The sequence below is a fragment of the Scheffersomyces spartinae genome (assembly GCF_019049425.1).
Source record: "Scheffersomyces spartinae strain ARV_011 chromosome Unknown scaffold_17, whole genome shotgun sequence".
Classification (NCBI taxonomy): domain Eukaryota; kingdom Fungi; phylum Ascomycota; class Pichiomycetes; order Serinales; family Debaryomycetaceae; genus Lizanozyma; species Lizanozyma spartinae.
In genome coordinates, this window is record NW_025065064.1 from 290,091 (window position 1) to 303,169 (window position 13,079).

The 13,079-nt window shown below is 37.8% G+C and overlaps 3 protein-coding genes across 3 annotated transcripts; 1 reads left to right on the forward strand and 2 right to left on the reverse strand.

Annotated features, from left to right (window-relative positions):
- Positions 1-2,366: 2,366 nt before the first annotated feature.
- Positions 2,367-4,211, reverse strand: KCH1 (Kch1p; the record flags this gene model as incomplete). The annotated part of the gene is made up of 1 exon (XM_043192484.1): positions 2,367-4,211. One exon carries the CDS (start codon positions 4,209-4,211, stop codon positions 2,367-2,369), a length of 1,845 nt encoding a protein of 614 aa, XP_043048148.1.
- A 947-nt stretch (positions 4,212-5,158) lies between these two features.
- KQ657_001699 (RNA-processing protein) lies at positions 5,159-7,348 on the reverse strand (the record flags this gene model as incomplete). Its single annotated transcript, XM_043192485.1, has 1 exon — positions 5,159-7,348. One exon carries the CDS (start codon positions 7,346-7,348, stop codon positions 5,159-5,161), a length of 2,190 nt encoding a protein of 729 aa, XP_043048149.1.
- A 2,321-nt stretch (positions 7,349-9,669) lies between these two features.
- KQ657_001700 (tyrosine/serine/threonine protein phosphatase) lies at positions 9,670-12,793 on the forward strand (the record flags this gene model as incomplete). The annotated part of the gene is made up of 3 exons (XM_043192486.1): positions 9,670-9,673; positions 9,747-9,753; positions 9,811-12,793. The coding sequence occupies 3 exons, from the start codon at positions 9,670-9,672 to the stop codon at positions 12,791-12,793; spliced, it is 2,994 nt and encodes a 997-aa protein (XP_043048150.1).
- Positions 12,794-13,079: the final 286 nt, after the last annotated feature.

Here is a 13,079-nt window from a genome sequence, read left to right on the forward strand (position 1 = left end):
TACTCCAGACAAAAAATGGTTTAGTTCTAGGTGCCAAGTTGACTGGCGATAGAAATGCCTACCACTTCAGGTACTAAAGGTGCTAACAGGTGGCAAAACGCTTTTTCGGACTGGGACTCCAATAATAACAGAAACGTCTCAGGTGTCCCTAGAATTTCCTGAGGAATACTTCCACAAGTCACATCACTCCCATTTGAGTATTCTCATAGCTTTAGCTAAGCCATTTTCTATTCACAAAGGCTGGTTAAATTGCAACAAGAACTTAGGAATATAACCAATGATTTAAGAAATTACTTGAAATTGCCAAGTTCCTTTCTCGTTCCTTATGAAGTTTTCAAAACCTAATTTTGCCAATTATACCACCTTGGATAATGAAATGTGAAGTCGGCATGGTAATATGGTAGACTTTACACCAATTACCCAATGCTTAAATTATTGCTTCAGAGGAATTAAAAGTTAAATATTCAATCCAGGAATATCTAATCCATGAATTTATGATTTTTAATCTCAGTGGTACTATGCTACCAACTGTCATTTGAAAGCTTTTGGTTCATTTCTAATAAAAGATCCTTAAGCAAAGTATAACACGGTCTAATGCCAGGTGCAGCATATTTTAACATGGCTGAAACCCATTCGCATAAAAGTAATCATTGAGCATAACGCCTTGCAACGTTGATAACGACTAAGTTGGTTCTAAAATATGATTCAAGCCAATACTTACGTGCTTTCTGGGCTGTTACATTTTCAAGAAAGGTTTCGCTGGGTTTTATTGATGCTCTATTTCAAAGAAATACATTCATCTTTTTAGTTAAATACTAACATATGAGGAAACGAAGTACTCACAAACCAATGAGACAAAGTATAGGGAAATTTAATGGCAAGAATTAATCAGGGTCATTAAATCACTTACTTCCATGTTTATGATAAAGATTGAATTACTGTTAGACAAGGTCAAAGAAAGAATAACCTATAAAGGTAATATAAGCAGCAAAACTCGTTAACAATTGAAAGGGCATAATTTGTTCCTGTAGAATCCCTTATTCGTTTGTTTTAATTCCCACTTTCATTTTCAACACTTACCAGAAGAGAAAACGGCCTGACTTTAGAGCAATAGAGTGCTCTATCTAAAGGGTGCTAGGTAAGAATACTCGTCCACTCATTGTTCTAAAAATATGGTAAATAGAAAAGTTTACATAACCAAGGGTAGAAGTGACAAAAGCATGGACACTGACGTAAATAAGTATTTTTTCAGTCTCATGGTATGATGCCACTCTGCTGGATTCCACTTTAACGTATTATGGCAACGTTTTATTCTGGTAATTAAACAGGGGAGAAGATTGAAGTCCGATCCATTTACGAAGACTACTTGTAACCATCATTGGTACTACATTAAATTAAGAGAACAACACAAAGTTTGACACTGAATCTACACAATCAGGTATTTGGTAATAACTTTGGTAGCGCCCATACTCAAAAAGGGCAGCCTTGCGATCGATCGCAACATCCAGGGGGATAATACACAGTATCCAAATTAGTCTAAGTCATACAATAGTGTATCATTGAGGGCATACTCCGCAAGATATAACTCACTTAGGTATTGAAACCAGCCCCAAAGATATAGCGTTGGTGTTTTCTTGTCTCATGAGTGGCCAGACTTAACCAGCAGTTCAGTTTGAACCTCTTGAACTACGCGGACGTTGTAAAAAGTTGAAATAACGCAATTGGCTGTGTATTTTTAGCTTGTTCTATTATCATGCATACACTCTTATTGTTCAGAGTTTTTTCCACTGGTATACACAAACGCATCACGTAGATGTTGTTTAGCAATCTGTACATATTTGTCTCTATTTTTGTCTGCATTTGTATTCTATTGTTATGGATGCTGCATAGATATATCAGACATCAGAATATGCAGAGTGTCAATCACCTTCAAAAGTACTTGTCAATTGTACTGCGACAATAACGCACCCTAACTAGTTCATCGGCCATACCGCACCGGAAATGGAAGGATCCGCACATACATTTATCATCAAGGAGGTCCCAAAGTGAATGAATTAAAGCAATCTCCTGAACTGTATAGTAAATTTGACACTACTGTAATGTCAAGAAGCCCGTATTTGGAATTATAACTTTTTTCATAATATCACTCTTGCCGTATATCATCTGCAAACTTTTTTCCATTGATTGGTTCTTCCCGATAATCTTTGCAACAACAAACACTAAAACAACAGTTTAAGGTTATCTGCACGGCATGAACAATAAAAATTAATCAAGCCTCTTATTATAAGTTGCAAAAAACAATGTCTGTTGGATTAAAAATACTCTTTTTAGTTCTATCAAAAAGTACACAAGTGCTAGGGCCAGAATTATTCATCACGATCCTCGTACATAGAAGGACCCCGTGTGGGATACGGAAGGTTTAAGCTCTCGTTTCTTTGTCTATGCCCTGGCTCAGCTTGATATTCGTTCTCGCTTGATACTAAAGGACGAGTATCTGGTGGGTTTGCTCTTGCGTTGCTTTGGTCATTCCAAGTGATTGTCAGTTGTGAATCATGCGAACTATTTGAATTGGAGTAGATATTGTGTTGAGTGGGGTGGTTAGGTGGATGGAAATATTCTGTAGACGAAGAATTGTCGATCGAATCAAGTCGACTAAACCCACCATGATAGCTTGGTGGTGGTGTGACTATAGTACTATCATAGACCAGTGACCCAGTCCCACTGATACTTCGAGCTGGATGTTGGAAATGAGGGGGAGGACCATATGGAACACTATTTCCACCACCTACATAACTTGTTGACGCATTCATAGTTAGCTGTGAATATTGAGGTGTTTCTGAATAAGTATAAGTATCAAGAACCGACTCAACATCATCTTTATTCCAATTTGTAGAAAGACTGCTTGGAATTGTGCTGTGAGAATCATCATCACCAAAAGGATTCTTAAGACCATTAGGTGGTGCAAATTGTCTCTGATTATCTTCTCCGCTGATAAGAAGTTCCTTTGAATTACCATATTGATCTAACTTCAGAATATTCAACTTTGGTGTATCAAAACCATCACCACCAGTGTAGCTTGTGTCGGAATTGAAGCCGTATGCTTTCGTTTCCTTGAAAGGTTTCACATGTGTCAAGCTCGTATCACTGACTCTGCTGTTGTTTCCATAGGGTGGTCTAATTCTGTTATAAGAGTGTGGTTCTGGGTCTTTGAATGGATCATTCTCGTTGAATGGTTGTTGTTGACGAGAATCCATAGACTCCATATTGAATGCATTGTTGTGATCTTGAACGTATTCAAAGTCTTCAAAGAACGTGGTGGAACTGTTCAACAAAGGATTCATCTTCATCTCTTCCAACGACATCAAGCCAGTCTCCAATAATTCCTGACGAGGTTTATGGTACTTTTTAACCAATCTTCTAGTGTTGGAGTTGATGACAAACACACAATACTTTTTAATTCTTTTAAACCCCTTACGATAAGTCTTGATCTTGATGGGTAAATATAACAAGATCGCCAAGATGAATCTGAACAAGAAAATGGAGTAAATGGCCAATGAAACAACCATAAGTGATAAAATAATAGCAAGCTTCAAATTGGTGGTGGCAATCTTTTTAATATTGGCAATCACATCATTCGATGTGTCACCATCTGTTGCGTAATAAAGGATAGTTAAGACGTTAATCACTTGACGAGGAGTATCTATAACAAGCACTTGAATAGCAACATCCAATTCTTCATACACCAAAAATGTACACCAATCAAAGAAATTTGTAGGTTCCAAGGCGTAGAACAAGCAATGATAATTATAGGACTTTAAAGTGTACCACTTCTTTGCATAGCTGTTTAAATAAGTTTGGGCAATCTTCTTCTTTTGAAGTACTCTGTAGGCAATAATCCAATGGTACCCTACGAGACAAAACTGGAATAGAATACACCCTGAAAACACCCATTTGGCAATATCAAATCGGTAAGGTTTGATGTCTTGATTCGACCATTTGTTGAACGCCAATAAGTTGACACAAGTATACGTATCAATGCACAACAGTCCAATGGACAAGATAACCATTATCCATGTGAAAAGATACCAGAAGAGGGTCCAGAACTTGAAGTTTCTGAAAGTTGGCACATCGACCAAATTGAAGGTTGACTTTTCAAAGTCACTATCATTGACACCGGCCGATAGGAAATCGGTATATACATTTTTGCCCATGATGATGATGAAACTATTGTGGTGATGAAGTTAATATTAGTACATCAGACATTCACAAGCATTCAAGTATAAGTTCGAATATGCTCAAGCATAAACTTGAACAGCTCTGTACAAAGGATAAATTCAAGGCGGAATGTTTTAAATGATGTGATGCAATCGTGGTAGATTACAGAACGATATCGATGTAAATATCAGCACGAGAAGCGTGTGAATTTTGTTTCAAACGCGTGGCGCCGTGCCAAATCTGAAAATAAAGTTCCGTATATATACTGATAGGCAAAAATAGCCAACGTCTCGCTTGATATACATAAATATATATATATATATATATATATATATATATATAATTGCGTGTATACTTTTGCCTGTATATATATATATATATGTGGGATGGTGAATGTGTTCTAGCTTTAATAGTGTGGGGTTAGGTACTCTAATCTTTGCTCACCTCCTTCCAATTACTTAACAGTGATTCTTGTGTAATACTCAGGCGAGAACCCCCGACTAAAATTAGATTGAGAAATTAAGGCTTTCTAGTGCGTTGTACAGTACTACCATCTCTTAATCGCTGTGGCTGCGATCCTTACTAGCAACAGGGACTTTCTAATTTTCTTGGTGAAATGTGATCACTTGCTTATGGACTGTACTACAGCTATTTCTGTAATCCTATTGCTGCTATTAAAGACAATGTAGATTGTGGAAAAGTGTAAGTTTGCATTTTTATAAAAGTCTCATAACATCACTACAACATAATAGTTTATCAATTAACTTACATTAAAATTTGAAAACATTATATGTGTTTTCTTTTTTCGTATTTAGTATCGTATTCTACAATGTGTGTAGATTAGATGTGATCTGCGGCTGAATTTATTTTATTCTCTGCAGCAACCGTCATTCATGTTATCGTAAAATATGCAAGCAATGTGTTTCACTTGCATACCTATTTCCTACACACTCTGTGGTTGATACTTTGTAAGAAGTTTGCTGGCCTCCTTCTTAAGATCTTCTTGTTCACTAGTACTAAGCTCCCTTAGTAAATCAATACAAACTTCTTTAACTGGGGGACGATACATTATAAGAAATTGAAGGGCAAGGAACCCAATGCCACTCCGAAGTGGATCAACACAAAGTGACTTGATCCTAGATATCAAAGAAGAGTCCAAATATGGTAAATCGGAAACCAATCTAATGAACAACTTCTTATCTTTTGGTTCCAAAAACGGAATAATACTATCCAATACTTTAGCACTCCATTTATCGTAAATTGGTGATGATGATGGTGATGTTTGTTCTTCTTTCTGATGGAGAACTTGCTCGCTATACCACTCTTCGTTAAGCCAACTGATTATCAGATCAATACGTCCATGAATATCTTGGAGAAAGTATTCAAATATAGCATTACGAATCATATCACTCAACTCTTGGTTTTGAATAAAGTCTTCACTCTCACTATCCTCTGCTGTTGACATCCCACGGGTTGCTAATCTACTTAATAGTAAGAGCCAGCTATCGGGTTTCCATGACTTAATGGCTGTCTTCGTAAGTTCTTTATTAACCCCAGTTTCACCCGAAAGAGTAGCATCTTCTTCTTCCGTATTATTTACTGTTGATATTGATGATGTTGTAGCTGAATTAGCCAATGCAAAAAAGTTTTCAATAATCATAGAAACGTGTTCCTTTTTCTGTTTGAAGGATTGTTCTTTGATAGGAGGTAATGAATTCAGAATTTTTCGCTTTCTTGTGTCATGCTCTCCTATTTCACCTTCCTCATATCCATCATCATCTTCACTATCATAAAGCTTATCATCATAATGATCGTTTGCCCCATTCTTATCTTCAGCATCAAGATCATCGGACCATTTAACCTTTTTACCTCTCTTATTAGGGCCTCCCTTATGAACATCTAAATCAACATTGTACTTATACCTTTCCAAAATGATGTCCAAAGCCCTGGCAAGATCTCTAGTACTTACCCTGCTTAAGGCTGTTAATGCCATGTTATCTAAGATATTTTGTGGTAACGAACTCAAATCAAATTGAGTCAACTCATTCGAAGGATTAGTCAAGCAATAAAGTAATCGATAATCATTAACCTTTAATTGCTTATCAGGAACATCAAATCCTTCCCATTTACGTTTCTGAATAGTTGGATCATCTATAGCAAAGATATTCTTCTTGCGGATTTCGTTCCCTCTTTCTGTCAACATATTTATCTTTTGATTAAGTATATCCTTAAATGATGGCGGGATCATGTTTTGTCGTAAAGCATGAGATATAAATACTTTTGCTACTCTATCACAGTACTTTCTAGCCAATTTAAACTCTTCCACAGTTTGATAGTTGGATTGTAATTTAAGTGTTGAGTCATATTTGCTAAGGACCGTCAGGATCTTTACTGCAAATTGAGGTTTCCGTTTCATTATTACCATCAAATGGTTGAGAGTTGCAGTGAACAATTGAGGAATCAATATGTCACGACTAATATTAGCCAATAGAAGGTCAACAAGCCGACTGGCTTCGTCTTCTGCAACTGAATGCTGAATTAATGAATGCATTTTGTTAACTTTGGAAAGGGAGAAGTAATTATTGCTGCTACCGTTTTGATTTGAAGCCGACTGGTAATCAATAACCACTGCCATGAACTTTATAAGCTCACACTTACATGTCAAATTCCTCCACAAGTCATGCTCATCATTCTCAGACATCTCAAGGGGCCAAGGAGTATCTATCTTATCCAATAAATTCTGCTTTAGCACCAGAAGTTTTTGCCACATGATGCCAATCCCTGCACCATCATTGAAAGTTATAAACTTGAATGTCAACTTGTATAGGATTACCAGCACATCTATCACCAAAAGGAACACTTCCATATCACGTACCCTGGTGGCTACAAGAACATTATCAAGAGCATCCATGGCAAGCTGTGTTCTTGTGTCTGGATCAATGATTTCAGGGTTGGAAAAGGCCTGGTATAGAAACTCAAGACACCATTTGGTCACTTGTACTTTCTGATGTTCATTTATCATCGACACAATGTACTCAAAGATCTTGGGGAAGTATTGCGGGTTTGAAAACCCTAACTTCTTAGCTTCTTCAAGCAGCGCAAACATCTCTGCGTCTGCTTGATCTGATGCCATCTTGGACTTTGATTTAAGTTAATGGTTGGGTAGTAGGGTACTAGTGATTGTCTTTGTTATGTGAACTAAGTACAACCACAGAAAATTTTGGCGTGGGGGATTACCCGGCACTCGAATACGAGAATAGCAGGCATGGTAGTAATTATACATAATAATAGTAGCTGTACGGGGTAATTGCATTCATTTATACGAGGGAGTATTGAACTAGAAAGTTGGGATCGTAAAGTGCTACTTTATCATTGCTCATATGCATTTGAATTAGTATGCATATTCTATACATATCCTCACGTCTTACGTACATACAACTCAAAGTCAATGCATGACTGTGTAAATTTCAGAGCTGTTTATCAAAGTAATCTGAAAAAGGTAGCCCATCTTTAATACCAATTAATTCATTGCATCACTGAAGATGACTATTTCTGTCGAAATATGTGTGTTTTTTGACAACGTAATCTGGATCCACTTCTAGCATTTTCTTACTACACTCAACTACCCAGTCTTCAGGTTCCATTTCTGCTAGCCTCCATTGATTTGTTATCAGGGCTAGTACCTGTATCATCTCTTCGTTTCGCTCACTACAAAATTGAACTACGATATCGTAATTTGCGTTCGGATGAAATGTAAGTGGATCGACTGACCTTATTAAGTTGACCATCAATGACAGTAATACAAGCAACAATCTTCCCACATGTTCCAAGAGGATAATTTGGACGCATACTGCCAACGAACATAAAACAAATCTTCTTGTTCTAACCCACAAAGGAGATGGTAAGCCTTCTTAGCATCACTTGGGCGTTTTAATTTAATTCTTGACTTGCCTTTGTGATCAATTACAATTTCAAGGGAAAACACAACATCTGGCCAATATTCACCCAAAAGATAAAGAACATATACATTTGGACGGTCCAAAGTTTGGGCTCCTTAAGAGTCTTCTTGTGGGATAAGACCAGCAACTCCGTGGCATGAGGGTCAAATTCATGATCATTCCAGAGTTTCCATAATCTTACAAACCTGTCATTTAAACTCAGTAAAACGTTTTTCAGTGAGGTTTTGGACCACCACCAGGGAAATTTAACTTGCCCGAGCGATTATCATTCATTTGGAATTAGTTCTCGTAGTATTTTGTGAAGCCTTTTTTCCTTCAAGAGATTGGTAGATCTCGTTGTATTCTTATATTCTACAGTCGTACGAACCCTGTAAATAGTCTTTGAGTAATATTGGCGGCGGCACCCCGCAGATATTTCAAAAAAGCACTACTACTATATAGGGTTTTTGGAATCTATAGTGGTTAGCATTTTCAATTATCAATAATATATGAACACAGCACATTGCATTACACTACAATGCATTGCATTGCATAGCATAAGCAAAGAATAAGCGAAGAATAAGCGGCGATCAATTAAAGATCACTATTAACCATACCCTAAACCCATTCTTCAATAAGATCAAAAATGGTAATTGTAGTCACGTGGCGGCGCTTTTAGCCGTTTTCGTTGATCATTTGTTATCGTGACAAGGAGACCGTTATCTTCGCCAAAGTCCCTTTAGATTAGATTTATCATCAACACGCACTAATCAAATAATAATAATAATAAAAAAAAAAGAACCAGCTGTAAAGCAAATCGACGTATACTCACATCGTCGTACTACTGTTGTGAATACACGTTGGGTGTCTTGATAGAGTTGTTAATTTATCCGTTCAATAGCTTGCCAAATACACTTGGTACAGGTTTAGGTTACTGTATAATAATAAAACGCAATAAAGTGGGGAGGGAGTTTGTACCTAAAACCCAGCTTAATATTTCACACCACCGATCTATTTCATACCGTCGATTCATTTGATTCCGGGTTCGATTCTTATCATCTTTATTTATTTAACTCATGTCAGTTATTGAAACTGCGACTATTTCTGTAACTCCATCACCACTGGCCGCTCCCCTGTCACCTCCACATCTGGTACCTCTGTCACCTCCATTGCGGTCCACTACCTCCACACTGACTATTAATGCGTTGGCTATGAGTTCAACTGCATCAACTAATAGTAATAATAATACGTGTCAATCGTCGTTGAGCCTTATCCGGTCCTCATGTTCATCACCGGCTTTAACTGGTGGTGATAGCATATATTCCACCACTACAAATTCAGCATCAGCTTCAGCTTCAACTACAGCCACGATATCGTCACAGCTTGTGTCGTTATCATCATCCACCGAACCAACTCCAAGTATAATCTACACCACCACCAAAGAAACGTGTCACAATGAAGAGGACCACGGAACACAAGATTCGCATACTGATCTTAAAACTTCACACATCTCTTCATGTGTACTATCAGCATCATCATCAACCATACTATCAACATCGTCATCTTCTTCCACATCTATATCTACATCGTCAGTTCCAGAGTCAACTATCCCCCCTACGGATCTACAGTCCGGAAGTCATCGAAGTCATTTCAAAAGGTCCAACTCCTCATCCAATGATATGCTTTATGAAAGAGACAGATTCAGAGCAAGATTGTACTCCTTCAACCCCAACACAACAGACACGGTTATGATATCAGACTCTGTGGAGACCATCAACAGTGAAACACATGGTGACGTTGAAGATTCTTCTTGTGAAGTTTGTGATGCTATTGGTACCAAGACTGCAAGACTAGGCGTAGAGAATGTTGCTAGCAATAGCATTAATACTACGCCCGAGTACTCTGTTGATGAATCTCTTTCGCCGTTGAATAGAATCTCAACCTTCTATGAGAAGAACATGCCATCCATTGGCTCTTTCAAAGACTTGGATTCGTCAATTATCATCAAACAAGTTGACTTGCCCAGTTTATCCATTATATTTCAATGGTACTTTAGCAGAAAGCTTCCTCCAACCAATGAGATGTTCCCCTGGCTTCATGGCTTGAACAAGGCCAATTTCGCCCAACGTAAATTCTTCATTCAACAGCACCAGCAACAACAGCAGCAAGGACAACGACAAAATAACGTGCCTGAATACGATGAGTTTATGCTTAATGATAGAATATACGCTGCCAAACCTTGTGGTTCTAGGTTCTTAATGTGCATTAATACTGGTGAAAAATATTGCTTGAAAAATACCGTTCAATTGAATGAAATCCTTCTGCCGGTCGACGTATGTAGGGCTGAAGTCAAGGAGTTTATCGCTCAAACAGTGAAGAAAGTGTTTGGCACATCAACAAAGTCGTCTGTGCCTGTTCCAATTACTTCTGTCAGTTCACAACACACTCAATCTCATTATCAACAGTTTCATTCCAAGTATCCTCGAATTAATAACGCTGCAACAACCACCAATTTCGAAGGCTTAGTTGATCAATTCTATGAAGATGCTCTTAAGTTGAAACTCTTGCCTAAATTCATTAACTTGGATCCAGAAAGAGGAGTTTCCCTTCGTAACTTCCATATCCAAGTAGCTAAACTGGCCACCCTATCTGATTTCATAGTCTATGGAAAGGATAATAGGCTCAAGGAAGCTGCTGCCAGATTACTCTGGCTAACCCAACGCCTAGAAGCCACAGAAACCAATAAAGATCCCAAATATAATGTCTACATATTGGCTAGTGGAATGATTTCCAAATCAGAGTACACCAAATATCACCATTTATTCTCATATCATGGAGAAGACAAGAAGAACCATGGTAGAGGAGGCGTACAGGTGTCTCTGGCTGCTCAATATGGGGTTCTTAACAATAAAACACAATTAATACTGAAGTTGGAGCTGTTTAACTCCTCCAGCTTATCTTTATGGGACTGTGACTATCAAACAAAGGAAAAAATTGAAACCACAAAGATGTCTAGTGCAACCAAGGTTCATCAGAATGTTTGGGTGGGCAATATTTGGGATTATCAAATCATGATCACCTATTTACATTCTGTTGAATCATCCAATAATAATAGCAACAATAATTCTCCAAGATTAAAGATCAATTGGCTGAAACACGGTGAAGAACAAACACATTTGTTTTGTTCACCAACTAATTCGGTGATATCAATGTCTGACAATTCCAATAATGAAATCTTGGATTATTTAGCACTTCCAAAAGCCAATTGGAGGTTCTTTATTTATTGTCATAATGATGCCACTTTCCCTGATAATGGAACTTTAGATGCATTGCTTTCAAAGCATTCAATTACAAGCCATACCTCAGTGGACAATGAATATTTCTCCTTGGAATTCCCTCCTCTGGGTTCAATTGGATTGGGAGACTTGAAAATGGAGAATTTAATGGCTTTTGTTAACGTTTGTAAGTTGATTTACCTTTATCTGTCACTGACTTCTAAGGATCCAGAGACAGTTTCTTCGTTGATTTATTGTTCTGATGGTTATACTGAACTGTCCTTACTTGTGGTGAGTTATTTGATATATGCCAAAGATATATCTGTCGAGAAAGCCATACTTCAATTGCATTTACAATATGGAAGACCTTTTTATGTCTTTTATAGCGATATTCCTGTGCTATCACGACTTGAAGGACTTCTTAGGCTTTATTCCCCTAAAAGAAAGGGTAATGCCATTAATTGGGGCATACTAGAAACCATTTCTAATGAAGATTTTAACACCCATTTGCTAGCACCCAGGGCACTTCTTAATCGAAGTGGAGTTACCACCACCTCAACAGATAGTGATGGTGAAGTAGAAGAAGAAGAAGAAGAAGAAGAAGAAGAAGAAGATGATGATGATAATAATTCTAGCGGTGTTTCAGACACAGAAACTTGGGAAGGAGAATCTTGTTGCTTTCAAAAACAACTGTGGTTGTATAATGTTGAGGGGAACTTACCCTCTCGAATATTACCGTACCTTTATTTGGGATCCTATAGTCATGCTAGCTGTATTCCCTTACTTAAGGCCTTGGGGATCACCAAGATCATTTCTGTTGGAGAGAAATTAGAATGGCTCTCTGGCCGTGGATTCACAAAGTATAACAACATTGAAGTCAAGCAGTTTAATGGTGGTAACGTGGAAGTGTATAATCTCAGTCGGAACCAGACACTTGGACGTAAGAAATCGGTATATTTCACACCAGTTGACTCGGTGATGAAGGTGAATAATCTTCAGGACGACGGGATCGACGAGTTGACTTCCTCGTTGCCAATCATCTTGGACTACATTGATTCAGTCTATAAGGAATCTGGTGGTAAATGTAAGATCTTGGTTCATTGTCGAGTAGGAGTGTCGCGGTCGGCCACTGTGGTGATAGCTGAGGTCATGAGACGACTCAACGTCTCCTTAGCACAAGCTTATCTATACGTAAGGGTGAGGAGGTTGAACATTATCATACAGCCCAACTTGCGGTTCATGTATGAGTTATTCAAATGGGAAGAGCAACAGAAGTCTGCTAATAATAAGAGACAGATGAGAGAGATTGATTGGTTTGCGATGTGTCGGGAAATAACTCGCTTAAACATCCCGTACTTGCCTTAAGGGTGTAGTGATATATTGGTATGGGTCAGAGTAACATAGAAATACAATAGCGTATAATAGTAAGCATAATAGTGTATAAGAAGTAGTGGCGCTTTTACTTATACCTTTTCCATGTCCGGGTAACACCTTCGTGGGAAAATTTTGGTTGATATCAAAATCAAAAATGGTTAAAGGATATCACTCCTTCTCTCCCTTTACATAATAAACCTTCATACAATTGCTATCACCTTGTGGCGCTTATATAAGAAAAGCTATACTAGCCTTGGGTGTTGTTCATCTCCAAGCA